General features: G+C 37.0%; 1 protein-coding gene across 1 annotated transcript in view; it reads right to left on the minus strand.

Moving 5' to 3' along the window:
- LOC306843311 (atos homolog protein A) overlaps nt 1–22,664 on the minus strand; it is a 37,891-nt gene extending 15,227 nt beyond the window's left edge. Inside the window, exon 1 of the mRNA XM_079374705.1 lies at nt 21,972–22,664. Within this exon, the coding sequence (XP_079230831.1) occupies nt 21,972–22,083 (112 nt within the window). The 5' untranslated portion in view covers nt 22,084–22,664. The remainder of the gene's footprint in view (nt 1–21,971) is intronic.
- Nucleotides 22,665–23,982: the final 1,318 nt, after the last annotated feature.

Here is a 23,982-nt window from a genome sequence, read left to right on the forward strand (position 1 = left end):
TGCCAGATTCACATTCAACTATTTTGGATAAAACTGAAAGAACCTTTAGTATAACTCACTGGACATTTCACTTTGAAAGTGTCGTGAAATGTGCAAGAAGAAACATGAGATGATTTTGCAGATGTGCCACCATGGGCACGTTTTTCCAATGAGCCAAGGTTGCACTAGAACGCTATAAAAAGTGCAAAATCCATTTTAAATGGATGCCACATTATTGGGAAAATAAAGACCTCCCTACACCTACCCGAGAAACACTTTGTTATTAAATACCCGTGAGGCACTTTATTTCCACTTTTTAAACATTTCCTTAATTTTTACTGAAAATTAACACCTTTCCAATGTCATTTGTGATGGGAAAAGGGAGAAGAACAAGTGGATTCGAACTCGTTTCAATCGGATCATAAGTTACCGCCAAGCACCTTACGCCCTACTCTATTAATTGCCATCTTTTGTCATCTATCCCAACCATCGGTGGGGGGAGGTAATCTAAATAGCCTCTGCTAACAAGGTGGGCTACTTGCACTGTGTAAATAGACACTCCGAATGTAAATATGGGTGGTTATATGTTAATGAATTCATGGTGATGTCAAAATGTTGACCGTTTCTTTAGTTTCAATAAATGGTGTGGCTGGACAGGGGACGAATTTTTGAGTTATGAATGCCACATTTCCACATACACTGTAAAAAAAAAAAAAAAAATGTTCCAAAAAGTTGTTTCAACTTAAAATAATTTGTTACCCCCCGCTGACTTAAAATTTTTAGTCAACTTGAAATTTTATGTTACTCAATGTTAATTTAAGGGACAGCTGGAGTATTTTAGTTGAATAAACTAAAAATTTTAAGTCAGCGGGGGTAACAAATTATTTTAAGTTGAAAGAAATGTTTTTTGTTTTTTTTTTACACTGTAGTACAACAAAGCTTTTTTATTCCAACAGGGCCAAGAGCAATCCTGTTTTCTGTGATATGAGATGAAAGAGGCAAACCGACACAACTACAAACCTCTAATAAGTGAGATAGATTCAGCTCTTCATATCTTACAGAAACACCAGTCTTGACCCACATTTACGGTAAACTCTTCCCGCTTTCTGCATAATAAGATGGCATTGTGGGTGTCTGCCTGGTTTCTCCTGCTGTAGATTAACCCGGCACTGCAGGAGAGAGTTAAGCTGTACATTTATATAACCAGCGGCAGCAGAGGAGAAAAAAGATTTCTGGGAATTTTCTGCTGTACTGAAATTTCTCTTTAACGGCAGCTGGGATCAGAGTGATCGGTGTTCTGTAATTATGATGACGATTTCATGTCCCATCACCCCTTACTGCAATCCTGATGACTGACAAGAGAGCAAGAGGGAGAGAGAAAGAGGCTGTAATGAGATTACAATAAAGTTCTATCTTTATGTCATGAAGTAATAATTAGCTAATATGTGTAATTTGTCAATTACAGGAGACTAAAATCTTTTCCTTCACCTTTGAAGTTGTATTTGCTATACGCAGTCTATAAAGATAAGAAACAGCAGGGAGTGGAGCTCTTCTGTGTAAGTTCCCTCAACAATGCTAGGGTGTTGCTATGCGGTTGCTATAGAGTGTACTGGGGGGCTACAAGTCAAAAGATCTCAACCCCTGTGATTCTATTGTATTCTGGCTAATTACGACTTGGGGCTCTCTTCACCTTTAGCTGTTTAGTATGAAAGCTTGTTTCTTGCATGCGATAAATAAGTTAAAAAATAAAAAGGTAATTACGACTTTTTAGCTCACAATTCTGACGTGAATAAACTTGAGATATAAATTGAATTAGAAAAAAAAAAATTGAGAAGAAAAGCCAGAATTGTGTAAACAAAACGAAAAATTCTCAATTCATATGTAAATTCTGAGAAATGTTGTTAAATGGAGTTGAAATCTGTTAGTTAAACTGATTACACCTTTTCTAAGGTTTTTTGTCAAAAGTAAAAAATGCCAAGTTTGTACAATTGTCATGATATCGTTATTTTATGAAGGAAAGTTTGTTTTCATTCATCGTAGTCTGGCATGTAGGGCTCGTCTATTGGTCCAATGGAGGTTCTCAATAATACGAGGAAGGTTTCTCTGCGTATTGCTTGTCTTTCCTTTTTGCAACACAACAAGATTAAATGCAATATTGGCCTTTTCTGCATTAATAAATGCAGAAATGGAATTTCTTTCACATGTAATAACTCGTTGTTTCATCTGACTCCATAAATGAAAAGGTTTTAATGATATCTGTGCATCATTAAAGTGAACGAATATTTGATTATTCTGTTAAACTCTGATTATATTTTACCCGCTTAGATCAGGAAACTATATCGCTTCGAGTTCCTCACCAGGTCTCCGGCACAATTTCGTCAGTTCCAATGACCCAAAACAGAGGTATTTGGCTAAATATCTGAGATTTGCCGTATTCCCACGTGCACAATCAAAGATATGTAATACTTAGCCCCCTTGGATGCCCCTCAGGAACTTAATTCAATTGTTTACTTTAGTAGAGTCTTCCTTTGACCACCATTTAAAGACGTTAGTCGATCAACTTTACCTTCCTTCAAAATGGCTTTGTTTTGGCCAAGCTCGTGGCTTGTTCCACGTAAACTTATCTAAAGTAACATTAAATTAGAACAGAGGTCATCAACGCATTCAGATCTAGGCTGATCAAACAGCATCTGCTGATTCTAGACAGAAACTTACTCGTCTCCTCATCCAAGCACACTTGAATCAGATATCGGGTATTAGTCGTCACTAATCTCTGACGCAAACTTGTGGAAATATACGAATCCGATAATCTACTTGGGAAAACAAATCTCAGAGTCGGTCAGAATACAATCAAACGTTTACAATTTATTGACCAGGTAATGAAGCAATAATTCAAAATCCAATTCATAAGAATAAAATCATCAGTTGAACATGTCATAACAACAATTCAGAAATAGAGGAATTTGTAGAAATTATTACCTGTCAACAAAACTACACACAGCATTTGTGTGGGAAGTCAATTTACAGACTCCCCGAACTTTTCTGCACCTTTTCCTTATATACCCAGCTAATTCAATATTCTTACCAAATGGTGGCGTTTGTCATGATAATTACAATTTGGTTCCCTGTTGAGGGATTCACACTGTGAGATCAGAATTTGTACTTGAATGGGTTCTTGTTTTACATACAGGAGGTATAGTCTGAATGGGGGATCTGGGGGAGGGAAACACCTTTTTAAGAGACACATCACTTTTCTCATATTTTATAACTTCTTTTAGCTTTTCATTATGGTTGGGAGAATGAGACCATTTTACCAGGCGCACAGAGACACTTTAAATGATATCAAACATGTATAGTTACTTTTTGTGCATACATAACATTGCATAGGTTTTCAGTGTATTTTAGGTGAGGAGGAGGAGGGGGGTGAAGGGGAGATAGTGTGTGTGAAGTGTGAGCTGCACTGTGTGCTGCATCTTCGAAGTTCCTTTTACATATGCAGGAGATAGTTCAAGTGTTAATTTTCAGGAGGGCCTTTTGTTTCATCGAGGGGTTGATCAGACATATTGGCACCAGCCTTACAGGCATATTTTTTGTAACTACTTCTAAGAAATATCTCTTATAAATTACAATTCTATTATAATTCACAGAAATATGTCTTACATTAGAATTGTAAGAACTGAGCACATGCATTTTAAAATATATATATTTTTAAAGATGTTCCCCTTTATTTTACACGTGTTCTGAATGGACTGGAGGGGGGGAGGGGTCTTGAGTTGTGAATGTTACAGTACATCTACATAATACATCAAACTCTTCAAAAAAAGCAAGAAGAATCCTGTTTGCCATGATCTGAGAATATCACACGGTCAGTGCAGGGGAAATCATTTCTTCTACACAATTCTGATGGCGATTTTGTCAGTCAAAGATTTGATTGTAATGACTTGTACCTGCACAAGTATGTATGCAAAAGAGGTTTTATCCGACCACATGCAGTGCTGGTGCAATAGCAGATTACAGATGACTCCAGCATTGTAAATCTGCTTACAGCCTGCACCAGTTTAAACACTACAGTTCCAGGCCGTGTGCACTGATAAGGCTCTGTGGTCAAAGGTGAAGAGCTGAGAGAATAACTTTATATAAAAACTGACCTTGCTCTGCACAAGACCTGCATTGGAGATACACATGGAATACCATCAGGTGATGTATCGGATCTTTATGATATAATAATTATAATAAAGCGGTCAATGCAAAATTAACCAATGTGAGAATTGCAATGTGCTTTTAATTGTCCATTCAACTCCTGGTTTCCTAAAGACTCTGCCAGAAGACAATATAATGAAGTAATACAAAAATAAATAGCTTCATGAATATTACACCAGTTTCTCAGCCCGTGTTTGATGACACAAGGGTACTAAGACAGAAATGTTTGAAAGGTCACGTTAGCAAAATTTCAGCGAAAAAAATGTGGACTCTGCTTCACGTAGAGATCTAAAATGCAAAAATGAAAAAAGTCTCTAATGCTCACCCAAGGCTGCATTTATTCAATCAAATGTATTATTAATTACAGTAAAATGTCATTTATTCCTTTGATGGCAAAGCTGAATTTTCAGCAACCATTATGTCAGTCTTCAGTGTGACGTGATCCTTCATTCTAATATTCTGATTTGATGCTTAAGAAACATTTATTATTATTATCAATGTTGAAAAAAGGTTTTACTGTTTTAACATACAGTATTTCCTCTCATCTAACACCAACATGCCATTGAGACAGATATAAAAAACAAAAAACACGTGACTCTAGGAAACTAGGATCCACACACAGTTGACGCACATGTCCCAGTGACCTAAAAACACCACTCACGTCGCCTAATTAATATAATTGAACCATTTATTGGTTTTATCCAGTGCTGCCTACAGCAAATCTCATTTCTCTCAGCTGTGAGAGGTTTTGCTTTGGTGCTATAGCACTCATAAACACACAACAGAACAAGTACACCACACATTTTCTGCTGCCACACACAGATTCACATGGCAGCTGGTGTATGGCAAGCCGCTTGCCATAGCTGGTCTCTGTGACATCCACAGCCAAGGCCTTTCGTAATACAAGTAGGGCATTCTAAATTGGGGTGACTTATGACTTATCAAAGGGCTGACCCGTGGACACAGGGATCATGACCTTTGCTCTGTCCTGTGTGGGGAGATAGTGTGTCACAAGTAACATGCTTAGGTAATTACATTTAAAAAATGTAATGCATTTAATTATTTTTTATTTGGATACACTACTTGTCAAAAGTTTGGAATATTTGTTTTTTCTTATGCTTTTGAAAGAAGTGCTCCACCAAGGCAATAAAAACTGTATTATTGTGAAGTATTATTACAGTTTAAAATGACTATTTTCTATTGTAATATATTTTAAAAAGTAATTTATTCCTGTGATGCAAAGCTGAATTTTCAGTAGCCCTTACTCCAGTCTTCAGTGTCACATGATCCTTCAGCAATCATTTCGACTTAGTTCTTAATAAACATTATTATTGTTATTATTATTAACAAATAAAACACTGACAATATATTTTCAATATTAATAAACAATATGAATGATTATTAACTGAGCACCAAATCAGAGTGAAGACTGAACTAACGACTGCTGAAAATTAAATTTTGCCATTACAATAATAAATCACATTTTTAAATATATTAAAATCGAAAGCAGTTATTTTAAATTGTAATATTTCACAATAGTATATTTTTATAGTATTTTTAATCAAATAAATGCAGCTTTGGTGAGCATAAGTGACTTCTTTCAAAAAATCTTTATTCCAAATTTTAACCGGTAGTGTATATGAAGTTGCAATGTAACACTCTCCAATACTGGTCCAGTCTAACATTAAACATATACATACATAAATGCATAAAGACGGACAAATAAAAACAAAAACACACACGCACCCAAACATTGCCACATAAACACGCAGAGAGGTGAGAGAATGGTGTTGGCTGGTACAACTGGGTTTTTGGGGGGTTACGAGTCTAAATTTGTCTTGTCAGGACACATTGGTGGGGGTGAAGAGGAGTTCACTGCCTGATTTGGTAACACACACTCTAAAACCTAAAGCTCTATATGAAGAGTCAAGAGTCAAACCACTATACACACATGGCTGAAATGGATCTCAGGCTAGGTAGAGAAGGTACTGTGCTTTTCTTTGGACAGGCAGTACCTTTAAAAAACAAACAACATGAAATAGAATTTGCCATCTATTTTGCTTCCATAAAGTGAGGTAAATGCCTCATTTACATCCTGGGACATTTACATCCATTCGACTGGGAATTACAAAGCTTTAGTCTGGAACACAGTATCACATCAAAACTGTGAGAGTTGAGCATTTGGTCTTTGCTGCACATGGCATCTCCATTCTCTGAGGGATGTTGTCCTTAAAAAGCAGAACAGACCCTTCATAGAGATTTGTCTTTCTAAATGTCTCAGTGATGCAAGTGGTTTTAGTCAATACTGCATCTGTTGACCAGAACAGAGAGGAATCCATCATGTAGAAGGGGGAAAGGCAGGGAGGGGACAGAAGAAGAGGATGATGTCAGTTTAGTGTGAGTGGAGAACAGATGAGCAGTACTGCAGTGTGTGTCACCCATGGGAGACGTTAAAGGACGCTGACACTGATCTGACTGGCACAAAGTGGCATTGCTTTAGACTTCACTGACCTTTAGACATAAAAGAACATTTTAAATGAAGTAATTTGTCTGAAGTCCATTGCTAATAAATGCTCTAGATGTACTGTGACGGGCAGGCAGACGACGGGGGCCTGTTAAGGGTCTGGATGCCAGGGTCTGAAGGGCAATCAGGTTACACAAAAAAAAAAAATTCTCAAAACCCACAGCTATGATGAAACACTATTGCTGCACTTTTCAGCCTTATATAGACATTTTTACTGGAATAGTGAACAATGATGGTATCAGATATAAAATGGCATTAAATAATTATACATATTGATGTGGAATTTATATTGTTGGTACTGAATTGTCCACAGAAAGATTGTACAAAAACATACAAATGTGGGACATGTCCAAAAAAAGCATGGCAGCATCATGGTCCATTTTTGGCTGATCCAGTAGGCAAATCACCAGACAGAAATGGAAATAGAAAGAAAGACAAGATGGTAGACAAACAGGTCAACTTCACTTGCTGATCTAAATGCATCCCTATAATTACCTCCTATAACAGGCCATGAATAGAAGCCGACCACACCATGATGTACTTCACAGCAGTCTGAGAGACAGAGCAGCTTTTTTATAAACCCTATGAGCTGCCTTGCTGTCTACTGCCTACACACGCACCTACCTTCAAAGGACTCATGAACCTCATAAGTGACTGATTTGCAATGCTCTACATGGCCTGTAACTCTGTCACACAAATAGCACACCTCACTTGAAGCGCACAGAAAATGTGACTCCCTACCGATTCCAAAATAATTTTAGCATCTTGCTAAAGCTAACAGCATGATACACTTACCTTCAAATTACAACTCAGTCATCATTCACTCACCCTTACCACCATTTTCTTCTGCAGAAAACACAAATGAAGTTATTCCGAAGCATATTGGTAACCAAACTGTTTTGGTGACCATTGATCTCTATTTTATGGACAAAAACGCTCAAGACATTTCTCAAAATATCTTATGTTCCACCGAATAAAAAAGTCATACAGTTCTGAAACAACATGAGCGTGAATAAATGATAACTAAAATTCCATTTTTGAACTCTCTCTCTTTAATATGTGTGTGCTCAGCCCTTATGAAAATTAGCCATGGTTTTATTGTAGTAAAAGTGTAGTAGCCATGTTTTTTTGGTGTATTGATTACTATTTGTACTACAAATACCATGGTTAAACTATGGTTAGTGTAGCAAAACCATGGTTAATTTGTGGTTACCATGGCTCATAGTAACCATGGTTTTTTTGGTTAAATTTGTAGGAAAACCATGGTTAATTTTCACAAGAGAGTGTTTTTAAGAGAATCATGCTGTTAGCTTAGCAACATGCTAACATAAACCTTTAATCCCTTTAAGTTAAACAACATATCTTTACTTAGATTGAACTATTTTCCTGTCCACCATTTTGGATGCATTTTTCACTGCACTCTTGGGACTGCTGCTTTAGACAATAGGTATCTTAGAAGCTAAAATAAATATGCTCTATGAATTATCCTAAATTACTGCCCAGGCAGGCAGTTCAATAGGTTTTTGGACAGAGCTAGTGTGTGTGTAGCATGGATGTCAATGTGTTGTGATTGTCAGGGCAGTTTTTCCCATGGGCTGCCATCGTGTCTTTGTTCTCCGTTTTAAGTACAAAGAGACTTTATCCATTCAGCCTTCTGCACTCTCTCCACGCCTGCTTTTCACAAATTCACCCTGTACGTCAAATCCTACACAAATATCAGAAGCCTGGTGACTTGGCCTTATTTCTCATGGGAGGTGAAATTTTGTCTTTATTTCTATTTTCGTCTGTTGAACGGTTGCAGTCTGCCACAAAGTTCCTGCCTTGTCCCACTTTTCAGTTGAGAAATCTGTCTTGTTTTTCTGGCAAACACTAAAAAAAAATCACCTCAATATGTGCATAAGGAAGCTTTACCCCTCAGATTTACCTCACCAAACTTTCCTCTCAGAGTTCAGTGAGGGCAGACTACAAACTGACATAGCAACAAGCCTTGTGCTGTGATTGGACAGTGGCTTCCTGCCAAGCGGTGAATACAGTTTCCTGTCTGTGGGCCAGAGTGTCTGTGTGTGAGAAAGCAAACACACACTCTGTTTTGGGAAGATGCAGAGGCTTTGTGTAGATGATTGCAACCCAGCGGTTTCTCAATGTATACTTTGAGCACATGTTTTGGGTGTGGGCTAGACTGAACCGAAGAAAAAGCTCCATAAACTCCTACAAACACATCAAAACACTACGGAAAACACACTAAGATTTATTGTGTACTTATAGTGAGCTGAAATCAATTTGTTCTCTAGCATAGCTATTTAACCTGAGCTTTTAATCATGCTCGCAAACAGTCATCAGGGATATTATGTAATGGTTCTGAGGACCGCACAATTTCATTTACATAATTGAACAATTTTGTGGATCAGAGAACAGCCAGTAACTAACCCAAAGACTTCCACTCAGAGGTAATACAAAGGTAATCTTAAGAATATTACAGGAGTTCACCCAAAATACTAATTGTGTCACCATTTACTCACCCTCGGGCTATTCTATACCCATATGATTTTTGACCTTTCTTCTTTAGAATACAAAAGGAAGTCAATACAAAATGATTATGCTGCTCTGAATTTTCCCTCAGTAAATTTCACAAATAATTACAAAGAAATGGCAAGTAACACATTGAATTAAACATGAAAAAGTGAGGTAGGAAGAATACTATTTTCCTGTAAAACATACTTCAATAATCTTAGTTTTAAATGTGCAAAAATTACAATGTACCATCAAGTGCCAAAAGGACAAAAAAACACCAGAAAATTAGTCAAAGTTGGTCCTTGACAGTAAATTATATAAAGCAGTGTAAACATCACTCAAACCATTTCCTTTTGTGTTCCCCAGAAGAAAGAGATTTATGCCATGAAGGTAAACAAATGATGACAATTTCTTTTTTGGGTGAACTATCCTTTTAAGGGATAGAAAAATGTAAGCACACATAATGGCTTTTTGCCAGGGCTATAATGGTCTCCACAAAAGCAGGAATCTGAAAAACAATCCATGTGATGTGTAACACATGTAAAACACCATCTGACTACATTTGAACTCTATTATATATTACACTGCTTTTATCTGTTTTCAGACATTAACCTTGAGTCAGTGAGGCCAGCTGTGGTGTTCAAAGACGCTTTCGTGAGAACTTGTTCATTCATTCAGAGTTTGAGTGACCCTGTCATGTGAAAAAGAATGAGGGATAGAGCAAAAACGTGAGGTGAGAAAGAGACACGGGAGACAAGCGTCACAGTCTGAGGGCTTGTGTTGGATACCACAATGAATCACATCTTTCATGCGCTGGGTATGTAACAGGATCAATCTACAACACATTTACTGGCAACAACAAAACCCAGACAAAAGAAAAGACACAAAAGCTAGCTGTGGGTATGAGGCAAAGAGTGCCTGGGGAGAATGACACAGACATCATTGTGTGACTGAAAAGTGACTAAACTGTTGAATTCAGTCGAGTCGTTGGGCTTAAGTATCCTAAAGCCAAAAAAGACACTGAAATGCTGAAAGTTTCTAAACAGAATGTAAGTGGTGGTAGCCTGTGACAGCCATGATGATAATAAGCAGTTGCTAAGGTGCTCTAGGTGGTTGCTAGGTGGCTGCATATCCAAAAAACTCTAAAATCACATTCTGCTCCCTAAATATGGTTTAGATCTCAACTTCACAGTTAAAAGGATAGCTCACCAAAAATTTTAATTCCATTTAGTCACCCTCGTGTAATTCTAGAACACATGAATTCTGTTCATATTCAGAAAGCAAATGAAGATATTTTTAATGAAACCTCAGAGATTTCGGTCTCTCCACTGAACGTCCATTACATTCAAAAGTTTCATAAAACATTGTAAAAGTAATCTGTATGAATGTATTAAGTAATCTAAATAGTAATCTAAAACTCAATCCAAGTATTCTTAAGAGAAATTATCACTTCATATGATGAAATTTCATATTGGATTTAATTGACCCTTCACCTTCAGTTTGATTGACAGGTGATCTGACAAATCATAATGCCGAATCGGCCATTTTGTCCGGCAAACAAACCAGACAGGAGAGTAGATTAACAGTGGACTCAAACTTGAAATATGGTTTATATTGAAGTCTTTGAAACAAAATACCTTCTGATGTTTACTCTGATGTTTATTTTGTGCTATAACTAGTAAAGAGTAAGAGATAATTTGTTCACATGCCACTTGAACTGAGGTGCTAGCTACAGCGATCCATCACAACACATTAAAGAGCCACCAAATGGTATTTATTGTTTGAATTTATTAATTAAAAAAAATAGATTTGGAAGCTGAGACTGTTTCATATCAAAAGTCTTGTTTGTCAGCACATTATCAGTGTCCTCTTTGCTCCGCCATGTATTTTTCACTGTGTGAAAACATGATGTGTGGCGTCAGAGCTCCATGGATTGTAGGACATCGCAACAATAACTAAGGGGGGGCGGGTCTTTGCGAAGGGTCAGTTGTATTGGTTATATCATTGGCTATTACTATTACTTTCCCCACCCTATAGAGTGGTGGAACTACGAGTTAGCATTTTCGCACTTCCGGTTCCATCGCCCCAGAGTCGATGGGTTTTTTTGAATGGGATTTTGGTTAAATCCCTTAAATAAGGTCCGTGGTTCACACAAGCTCAAGATAGTTTCACGTTTTACTCTACGACATAAAACACACCAGTTAAACCACACTTGTGATTTTTTTTTAAGCTGTTACGTTTCTTAAAAAAGACAGTTGCTAAATGTGACTATAGGCGCTGTCTGAGACATTCAACGGCATCACGCCGGACAGTTTATCAATTTACAGTATTTTCCAGTTGTAGTATAATTTGTATTACAATTAATTTTAGAATAACCAATGAATAGTTTCCCGCATTTTATATTGTTGTTTGACAATGTTTTTTGTTTTTTTTGCTTTGCCCTGAAATGCGACATGTCTTTGGAGGGAAGATGCTCATTTTATCGCTTACTGATGCGGAGACTCTGGGTTCGTACCGTAAGCTAAACTCATATATAATTATTACATGTAAACACCACATTTGCCGGCTTTACGTGGTTGTGGTACTTTGTTCACTAAAATAAGATTAATCTTACCATATCCAAAAACTCGCTCACTTTGCTGTTATTTAAAAGATTAAATACGCGGCGATACGTTTTTAATTCATATTAATCAATAATGTATTGACTTTTAATGCAACTTTTTTCGAAATGTACAGAAATACGTGCTTTAAATGCTCTTTAGCTAAGATTATTTCATTTATCCAATATACTATTTATTACTAATGTCTCATTTCAGTTTTAGTTTGGCTCTAGTTTTGTATTTATTCCAGTTTATATGAAAAGGTTCATGTAGCGTGGATTAAAATTCATATACAGAGTAAATATGTTTCACTGAACGTTAAAAATAAGTTTGAAAAAGTTGTCGGGAGCGCGGTGGTGGTGATATTGAAGGCAAGCGACCGTGGTGCTGTAGTTCGTTTATAGCCTAAGTTTAGCTTTTCAGTTCTGGCGCTTTTATTTAGGCTTCAAAATTCGTCAAAGTTATACTATTTTGTGAAGATTATCTTGATGGACAAAACGTGTAAGTTTCATGAACTATGATTGAACACAGAGCTTATTTTTTTGCGATAATCCAAAAGCCTATGGAAAAATCCTATTGGCTTTTTGTCAAGGGAACCAGTTTCATGCTAACAGCCCATCTGCATACAAAGTGACGTCATAGTTCCCCCACTCTATAGGAACGCTTGACATGAAACCTCTTCAGAGGGCTTGGAGATCCTGTTTAATGACTAACAAATGCTGATCAGCAGCACCAGCATGAGAAAATCTGAACTGTACAGCAGGGACCCACACGTGAAACCTTGGGAGTTTTGCAGGTCACACATGCCCCAAATCAGAATGAGCTCAAAAAACACACCAAATTCCTGAACTCAACCCTTAAACAGCCTGCAGGACCCATCAGCCACCTGTCTGCTTACACCGAGCTTTACTGCAGATCACACACACCAGCTATGAAAAACAGAAGCCTGTTTCACCAACAGTGACAATGACTATGCCCCTCTAAAATCTGCCCTTAAATCAACATTAAAAAGGAAATCAAAACAAACAATGATCAGTTTTGAAACTTGGTCAAACTGGATTTTAAAAGGTCTTGGCTTTAAAGTCAACATGAAATGGAATTTGACCTATTTTACTTAGGCAACATGATAGAAACAGGATATTCTTTAAATGCAAAAAATTGCAGGGTGGGGGTTTGTTTTATCCACTGGGAACTGACTGGATCATGGAAAGTTTCTACTTTTGAGAACGCTTTTTGTTAAAGCATCTCAAAACATCCCAAATGGCAGTGATTTTTTAAATGTTGTGTTATTTGCTATTATAGCATTCATTAACATTAACTGCTATTAAATTAACGTATAAACTATTTGGCTATTGGTTAACATTAACCAATAGCTCGCTTGGTCTGGGTATTTTAGAGGCACACAACAAACAATATATTATTTTGAAATGCATAAATGAATCATTCACAATAACAGAAACATGTAAATAAGTAAATATGCTCAATTCTGATTTCATGTTGACTTAGAAAGCTGAGTAGTGAAGGACTTCAGGTTAACTAAACCAGTACATCAAATAATTAACAACCTATCTAATATTAAAGCCACAAAGCACTGGGTTAGATATCTAATATGTGCCAAAAACTGAAACTACAATCAAAGCTATTGGCTAAAACATGTCCACATTTATGCTTTGCGTTGAAACATCTTGCCATAACGTGGCATGTTTAAAGAGACCCGCCACGAGGGAGTGTGTGTATATTTTCCACAGCACTTGATCAGCTGATTGGAGTCAGTTTGTGTGTCACTGAGTATTTGAGATGCGGACAGACCAGGCCACCAGTGCAACTGATCCTTGTCGTCAATAGCAACAGAGGAAATGTAAACGCTGTGACTGTGAACAGATCTGCTTTTACGGTGTTTTGCAGCACTGACTATCAGAGGATGATAATTTGTTGGTAATTTGAGAAAGAAGGGACAGATATACCCTCAGGTCCACAGTATGAGAGAAAAACAGCCATAACAGTGAAGCAAAATGTGTGACAGGGATACAGCGGGATCCCAATCTGTGTTCAGTGACAGGACAGGTTTAGAGGTCTATATTTACCACAAAAACCTTATCATAAGCCTCCACTGAATCTCAGGTCAATCTCTGCTCTTTTGTAGCTTGTGTGGACAAAGTATATGGAAAGTAAGTGAGATATTTAGCTTGAGTCTGACATCATTATTTAAAGGGGTCTCATTTAAAACCTTAAAAAAACACTTGGTGTATAATTTTTACTCAACAATTAAACATAATTACACACATCAAACAAATTTTAAGTAGAAAAACTGAAATATTTTCTTGTAAAATGAGCTATTTTTTAAGGTTCATCATAATATGAAAACATACTGTAACTTTAACACCTCAAAACGTCTTTCCAGTCCTAGAAAAATATGAAACACTGTTCATTTTAGCTTTTGATGACTGGCCCATTTACATAAGATGCAGGTTATTGCTGTCTATAAAAAGATATTAGATAATTAGCTAATATCATGATACTGTGTCCATGGTACTTTATTCTTTTCTGAAGAGAACTGAGATTTCTGCTGTAAACATTTCTGCTGGAATTCAGATATGAAATGCTCAGCCACAAGATTCTTTGTCTGAGATTAAAGCTTAATTGATTGATGAAATCATACATTAATGTTACCACAATGAAATAGAATGCTGCTGTAGAGTAAGAGCAAATTAATTGTAACAGCACTTATGTAATGTATTTCAATATGGGTCACCAATCATCAGAGAAATCAAGTGTGAAAAAACAAAATGTTACAGGCTGTTACACAACTTGCCTCTCGCATGCATTTGTCCTTGCCGTCGTGCAAAGATAACACATAATTCCACTTAGCATGCATCCCAGCCCACGAGAAAAAAACAACTGTCTCATCTACTTCGGTTGTCCAGAGTGGCTTTGTGCTTAGAGACATAATTAATAGAAGACAAGGATGAGTCTGTTATTATCTAATCCAGCACATCAAGGCGATGTTTTGAACTCACAAGAGCTCATCACAGATGAATTTCAGGATGACTCAAAGACAACCTCACACTATCTCTTAATATGCTCCCCCCATCTGCTTCACGCCAGCTTATTTCAAATGAGAGCAACAGAGGCGCAGCAGACGGTGGAAAATCTCATCGTAAACCAAAGATGTTTACCAAAAAGCGCTCACTGAGCTGAAAAATTAACATTAAACTCATTCTCTGCACAGCTTTTCAAAATACTGCTTTATTTAAATGCAGATGACATGTTCAGACCACAATGAAGGTTTTTTCAGGTTAATAAAAGGTTGAGAGCTTTTAAGGACCCCTGAAAACCAATGTGAAAAGCGTTTTGTGGCGTTTAATCCATGTCTGTTAGATTTAATACCATCTATATGCTTATGTAGTCCTAAAAGTTAACAAACAGACTTTTAGCAGATATATGCATGCCAAAAGTGCAGTCTTTTTCCAAAATGGACCACAAATATTGATTATCTTGTTTGGTTGTATATAACTTTTTGAGCACCAAATCCTATCTAGATCCTCCTTTTAAATATCCTCATTTTAAATAGCAAGAGTAAGTAACAAATAATAGCTCCGACTGTAATATAAGGTCTAAAAAAAGCCAATTTCTGTTTTATTTGGAAATACATAACCAAAAGAAGGAAAACTGAACTCATAAAAACACTTCTTGGGTTTTTGCCTTAATGTATTGTGTTGTGGTTATTGTAAACCCCACCACAGTTGTTTAATGATACTAAAATCCTGGTCAATACCAATAATTTAAAAGCTACATGTGAATTTAAGCATTGTAATCTCCAGTATGAAGATGTATATTCATCATGAGATTTGCTAAGACTACATTTAACAGTGTCATTAAATTATTAGTGCTTTTAAAGATTAAGTGAGCACTGGATGATGAAAAATGTCAGTTAAAAGTAAAAATAAAAGAAATTAGCACGTGCAATTATATATACATTACTGGCTGATGACCAATGCATATCTCATGCATACATCCCTACATAAAAAAAGTGAATGACAAACAATAGGGCTGGATTTTTCCAACCACCTTATAATATTATACTCATCATGACATGTTATGAGTCATACTATGAGGCATCATGATATAACTGGACTGCAGCAAATACACAAAAATGACCCAACATATCCAACAGAGATTCAGTTTGAGTAATCAGTCTTTTTTTTTTTTTATGTTTATTAACAAAACCTGCATCTTCATTATTTACACTGTGAATGTAGAAATAAATAAAAATAAGTGAATTCTTGGATCTTATATACTGATACAATATTGCATTAAAAGTATATGATCATATCAGCACTGCTAGACAGTTAGCAGCAAGTGTGATGGGTCCAGCGTTTTTCAAAAGTTATGCAATTCATGACAGAACTCAAAAATGCAAACAAGCCATGCAAATGCAAATGAGATTCCCCTTGCTTTATTTGCATAGCTGCCCTTCTGTCCATACAGGACCGACAAGCTGAGTTATTAGCTCACTCGAGGTGCTCAGGTGTGGTCGGGTGGTGTTTACGTATACAGCTTGTACACATTCCAATAATAGAAACGCCCACAGTGAGTGTTTACACCGACAGAGAGAAAAGCTACAGGTCCAGATGGCCCCCTCTCTTCACGCTGGGTTTTCTGTGTGTGCAGCTATTTGAGTTAGAGCACTGGTCTAGAACCAGTTTTGACTTTTCTGCACCTGCCCTTCATGCGGTCAGAGTGAGATGAACCATAGTGGTCGTCACTAAAGATTACAGCCAAACAGGAACTGATGTCATCGCGCCTGCTTGCCCCCCAACTGAAAGAGCAAATGGTCATGTGAGAGAGAGGTTGCATAAGTCTGCTGACTGTTTCCACACTGCAAATGTTGTGGAGAATTAGCAGAAATATGCCTCACTTGGGTCAATCTTACAAAACCTGTTAATCATATTTCACGTAAAATTAAAAGAATGACATGAGGTCGGACATTTATATTTTGCTAAAAGAAAAAGAAGCTTTTAATATATTTTTTTTTTCATGGTGACATTATTTGCATTACGATAACAATTAATTTACTGCAATGCAATGCAAAAAAATCATTTATTGCACTGCCACTAATTTAGGTATTAATATTGCACAGACTACAACAGTCAGGTCCTTGGAAATAACAATTCTATTCATTATCTCCACAGGTTAATTTTATAACTTATTTTTAAAGAATAGTGTTTAATTTGTGTTGAAAACATACATTACCCAGGAAAATTCCAACAATCAGAGTCATGGCGAGCAAATTGTGCTAAAAGACCTTGGCAGAGAATGCCAACTCTCATGCATATATATACATATATACATACATACAGACATACAGTGGTGTGAAAAAGTGTTGGCCCCCTTCCTTATTTTTTTTTTTTTTTTGCATGTTTGTCACACTTTAATGTTTCAGATCATCAAACAAATGTAAATATTAATCAAAGATAACAAGTAAACACAACATGCAGTTTTTGAATGAAGTTTTTTATTATGACGGGAAAACAAAATCCAAACCCACATGGCCCTGTGAAAAACTGCTTGCCCCCTAAACCGAATACATTTACATTTACATTTATTAATTTAGCTGACGCTTTTATCCAAAGCGACTTACAATTGCTATATATGTCAGAGGTCGCACGCCTCTGGAGCAACTAGGGGGTTAAGTGTCTTGCTCAGGGACACATTGGTGTCTCACAGTGGATTCGAACCCGGGTCTCTCACACCAAAGGCATGTGTCTTATCCACTGCACCATAACTGGTTGGGCCACCCTTAGCAGCAATAACTGCAATCAAGCGTTTGCGATAACTTGCAATGAGTCTGTTACAGCGCTGCGGAGGAATTTTGGTCCCCTCATCTTGGCAGAATTGTTGTAATTCAGCCACATTGGAGGGTTTTGAGCATGAACCACCTTTTTAAGGTCATGCCACAGCATCTCAATAGGATTCAGGTCAGGACTTTGACTAGGCCACTCCAAAGTCTTCATTTAGTTTTTCTTCAGCCATTCAGAGGTGGATTTGCTGGTGTGTTTTGGATCATTGTCCTGCTGCAGAACCCAAATTCGCTTCAGCTTGAGGTCACGAACAGATGGCCGGACATTGTCCTTCAGGATTTTTTGGTAGACGGCTGAATTCATGGTTCCATTTATCACAGCAAGTCTTCCAGGTCCTGAAGCAGCAAAACAGCCCCAGAAAACACTTTTTCACACAGGGCCATGTGGGTTTGGATTTTGTTTTCCCTTCATAAAAAAAACCCTTCATTTAAAAACCGCATGTTGTGTTTACTTGTGTTATCTTTGATTAATATTTAAATTTGTTTGATGATCTGAAACATTGAAGTGTGACAAAAATGCAAAAAAAATCAGGAAGGGGGCCAACACTTTTTCACACCACTGTATATATACATATACGCACATATATATATGCATATTTTGCACCAAACTTAAACTATATGGCAAACCTCAATGAAAAACGTTAACATTTTTAATTAGATTATGCCATTCGTAATGTTTCATGGGGGCTCCTCATAAAAGCCATTCAACTACAAAGTCTTGAATGTTTTGGTCCAATTTTCAAATGTTATGTTGTGATTCACCTTGTAGGAAAAAATTATTGAAAAAAAAAAAAAAGAAAGGTAAAAGTGGGCAGCACTGTTGTCTGGTGCAGCCACTGGTGCTGAATTGACATTTTCCAATAACGTCACAATTTAGAACATACTATGATGCTTCTTTTCTTAATGCAAAATAAAATATTTTTTTTTTCCCTTTTAATTTTTGGTTGGAATGTGACCTGGACAAGTTTTCTATATTTAGATGTGTCATCTATCCTTTGGCTTCTAGCGAAACCTGCCTACAAACTTTTCAAACAATGCTACTGTTCTTATGAAGGATTTCAGAACTGGTTGGTGATAAATCACACATCTGGTAAGCCAAAACAAAGCAAATAATCTGATATGAGCAGCAACAATTTTTAATACATTTCATGTAATATTTATTAAAATGCCAGGATTTTTGCTAAATAAATAGTCTAGGTCATGTATTAAGTTCATACATATTTTAATGAACAACTATTATTAACAATATCTATGAAACTATACTTTTTCTTATTGATGTCACACTGAAGCTGTGTGATTTTCATAGTAGTGCACCCTTTAAGCTCACCTTAAAATAATATGAAATCTTTACAAATTACAGCGCTGTAAAACAACAGACCAGCAATAAACTGTCAATTTATAATATTATGGATGTAAAAGTACAAGCCAGTAACGCCTGTGAAGTAATATGTATATGTTAGCGTAGCTCACAATCTTATACAGCTAGTCAGCTAACTGTGTTCTGTAGCATCTGCGCTATGTTACTAAAACTATCTTTTGGATCTAATGTAATTATTTCCCACATCCAAGTTCCAGGTTATAATATGCAAGTCTGAACATTAATCTCTTCATTTTACAGTAACTAGTGAAACTTACCCAAAATAAAGGCTTAAACATCTAAAAAATGCACATTTATAGGGCTCCTGTTTTGGTGAAAGTTTTTAGACAGCTTTCAAAATGGCTGCCAGACAGTGTCAACACATGGAGACTCACATCTCCGTGTGCAATGATGCGATTGACTTGAAATTACAGGAGGTATATAGTAACAAACACATCAATTGGTTAAGACATCAAGTAGGATAATCAATTATTTTTATAATCTGAGCTTAAATATTAAAGTGTGCTTAATGGGTATGTGAGCTTGATAGGTACGTTTACCCTATACACACATCCCTGCACCGCCCAACTCTAGGGAAACTGTGTCATAACCAACAGCTGTTCAAGGCGAGACACTCAAGGCGAGACACTCAAGGCGAGACACTCCAAACTCTCCCAGCTGACAGCAGAAGGCCTGCTCCGACTGGTTATTCCAGAACTCTGACAACAATATGACATCATTTCTCCATGAACATGTTTCCACATGGCCTTCACAACTCAAAGTTCCTGGATCTACAAGCAGCTTTCCACCTCATGCATCATGGATAAAAAAACTTATATATCACATAAACAGAGCAAAAAGAAATCTCAGGATGCTCATCTGAACATTTTATACGATTAAGCTCTCGTATGAGATGGAATACATTTTTTAAGGTTAAGATCCAGCATTATCTCTTTAAAAAAGTGCTTAGAGTATTAAACTAAACTAATAACCCACCCAAGAAATTCTGTCACTCAGATTCATGTTTTTCCGAAATCGGTTTCTGAGACTTTCTCAAAAAAATAAAATCCGCTTTCATAGTAGCAGAATGAATAATCTTCAAAACCAATGTTTCACAAAAGAAACAGTGATATGGATTGGAATTATGCTGTTGTGAGTAAGTGAGTGACAACATTTTTTGGGTCAGCTATGCCTTTAACAATCAAATCAAACTGATCAAAACAACCAAAGATCAGTGTTGAATCAATAATGTGGAACAAAGATAAAAAAAGAAAATGCATTTGTTTACAGGTCAAACAAGTGATGTTTAATGGTGTCAGCTCCAGACGAATTGATTTTCAGCAGCAACAGAGTCCAAAGGAAGCCACATGATCCTGTTACATGTCTGAGTTTATTGCGAGTGTCACCCTAGTGCCAGAAACAAGAGAGAATCTCAGAATCCCTGCTCAAGAACAGCACCTTTAAAAAGAGAGCTCTTTAAAGAGATATTCCAAATAATATGGAATAAGTTTGGTCCATTGTTTGAAGTTCCAGTGTAAAGAGGAAAGAAAGCCAAAGAGCGCTAGTGGAAGTGAACAACCTGCTATTTTCATCAGTGGAACGGTATGTTCCAAATAACAATAGCACAGAAGGGATGTCATATCTACTCCATAACAGTCTTTTGACGGTAATCAACTCTCACTCTAAGAGCCAGACAGACCAAGAGGTCTCTAAACCATGAGGAGACATCCAAATGAAGGAAATGACTCTGAAGCCACCTAAGGAATACAACCAGCTCATTCCAATTTCAAGTTTATTTTTTGTAACAAACTTGTGTTCCAACAAAAATATATCTGGCTAGTCAGGCCTGTTTGTTGGCTTTTGTAAATTGGCAGTGGCAGTAGGGCAAACCACAGTCACAGGGGCCAAATTACATCCATGTCTTCAGCCTGTCCAAACATGGAAGCTTATAAGACTACAGCAGTTAGATAGTCCATCATCTAGACACAGTAGCAATCTTAAAATGTGCAGTTACTTAAACAAAAAGTGTACCCTTTGACGGTGGTATGTGATACATTTCTTACCTTTTTTATCTGAAAGAAGAGGGACAAAGTGTTGACATGCCTGGGGGAGGGAGTGAGGACAGGTAATGTCATGCAAATCTAGGCTGAATGCCTGGTGACTATAGTAACGCTAATCACTTTTTCAGCTGTTCATTCTGGAGTTAATTCTTTCCGAAGAATGAACAAATCAGATGAGTAACTGACAATGTTTTTGCAATGTGTTAAGAGAACTAACCCCCCAAAAAACAAACCCGTACCCAACAAAAACAAGCCTATATCCAACTAAAACATATGTAGCCAAACAAAACACACATATACACAACAAAAAACAAACTAGTGCCCAACATAAACAAATATGTACCTAACAACAAAAAAAGTGAACAAAACAAACCCATACCCCAACAAAGAGCCATACCCATACCCAACCAAAACAAACTGTCCCCGACCAAAACAAACCCATACCCCAACAAAGAGCCATACCCATACCCAACAAAAACAAACCCATTTCCAACAAAAATAAATATGTACCTCCCAAAAACATCAACACGTAACATTAATTACCAAGTATGTAGGATACAATAGCGTTGCAGTAACTGTTATGAATATGGAGCACACTCTTATATACAGAGTGGACAATTCTAAAGAGTGTGAAGGGTCGTGTGTGTGACAACATACGGCGCACACACAGCTGAGGACGCTTTGTTCCCTTCAGAAAGCGACAACCAACGCGTTAAAAGCGACAAAAGACAGTGTTGCAATATATCATCTGAACATTATCAAAGCAAATGCATGAAACAATGAAACAAACACACTGCAGCGCCGTGACGTCACGAGCCACAGACCGATGGCATTCAAACACTCATATAATCACGCATTTTCACTTTTTTTATTATTTTACCTTTGTCAGGTTTCATGTTGGTCACAGACACCGTGATCCCCTCCAGGATGCCTGCGGTCCGTCTTCCGTCTTCAGATCTTTGTTTAGACTTTAAAACTCGTCCCTTAGACATCGATCTGGCATCAATGATCTATACGCGACTGTATGTTAAAGTCCAGCGGTCTGATGAACTAATCCATCAAAACACCACCAGCGTTCAACCTAAATAAGCATGCAATGATCATCTCTCGTCTCGATCTAGCTAAATATCCCAAACCTCCGCTGCCTGTCGCTTCATTGCCGATGCCAAACGAGCTCCAGTGCCAACACACCAGTCTCTCAAGCGCCACAGATCTGCTCAAATTAAAGCCACATGAGACGCATCGGGATCCCCTGGATGACCATCATCACCAACCCTAAAATCAGACCCTACCAAAGAACCACCAACACCATCATCTCCCCTCCGGATAAATGTTACGTTGCGGTGATGAGTCTGACTTCAGCCGACAAGAAGTGGCTCATAGCTCTAAACCCCCTTTTCGACCACTGGATCATAAACCCTCCCCATATAAAAACACTGGAGACGGAAGGACTGACTTAGCTAGCGATGTCAAAGTGTTCGAGCTGTCTAAACGATATCTCTGAGATTAAATGATCAGCAGGGACAAAGCTCATGTTCTCTCTCTCTTTGCTTGTCAAAACAAATGCAGGAGGACAGCCTCTAAGTCATGTGTCCCAACAACAGCTCGTCCCGCCCTCCGGGTACACGTCACTTCCGCGGCACTGGCTTGAACTCAACCCACTTATCTCTTAACACCTTTATCGTGGCCCACTTTTGTTCATGTCTGAAATGTGTTTTAATGCTAAATGTGGCTATTCTGGATTAACCCGTGAAGCATGAAATATATGAAATATAAAATAAAACCGTTATTGAAGTCAGTTTATTGTAAATAATTTAGTGTTGTCAAACGATTAATCGCGATTAATCGCATCCAAAATAAAAGTTTTTGTTTCAATAATATATGTGTGTATACTGTGTATGTATTATGTGTATATAAATACAAACACATGCATGTATATATTTATGAAAAATATGTTTGCATATGTTTTGATACATCAGACTTTTATGGCCCATAGGCCTATAGCCTATAACTATACAGCTAGTGAACATTAATTTACTAGTTTTTGGCTTTTTATTTTTTAGTTTAATATACTTTTTAGTTTTAATATTGCAAGTATAAGCTATTGCAATTTTTCTTGAACTTAAAATCATACATATAGTTTACTATTTCTATATTATTTTTGCACTTTAAGTATGTCTACCCATCCTCTAAACCAGCATTTCAGGTCAGGGAGTCCTTTGATGGATGGCCAGTCCATCACTGAGGCGCTTGCAGATAGAACTGACCATAGGGAACATTCACCTGTTGTTCATGTAGCTAACTTGTAGTATGTGTACGAAAAAAATACCCAAGTCAATACACTGACATATTGTTTTTTTCCCAATGCATATTTAAAATTCAACTATGCAGCATTTAACAAGATTTAAGATAGTGTCAAGTCAGGTGCTTTGCATTGTGGTGGTGTACAGTATTGTATGAAGTGTGTTATATATAGTGCACATTTTGGTGAATGTGAAAGGTCATTTTGGGCATTTCATGCATACCAGTGAGGTGTATAATATCTGGGGGAAACTATCCATCATAATTCGCATTCATCTGAATGGCAGTTGCTTGGTTGGCACATAAGCACTCATTCAAAAACATAAAAAATAGAATGTTTTGATTTCCTGTTGGCTTGAAGATTTAACAGCCACATTTGTTTTCGCATTTTGTTGAATAGCTTAAAGTGCAAAAATAATAACCTATGCATAAATGTTAATGATAAATGTTACATTTGCATAAAGAAAAACTTACAATTATACTTGCAGTATGAAACTACTAGTAGTTCTGACAGTATTCTTAAAAGTGTGCTATATAACTAGTAAACTAACAACTTGTATAGATGCAAACATGTAAAACTAGAATTAGAT

The sequence above is a fragment of the Barbus barbus genome (assembly GCF_936440315.1).
Source record: "Barbus barbus genome assembly, chromosome: 23".
NCBI lineage: Eukaryota > Metazoa > Chordata > Actinopteri > Cypriniformes > Cyprinidae > Barbus > Barbus barbus.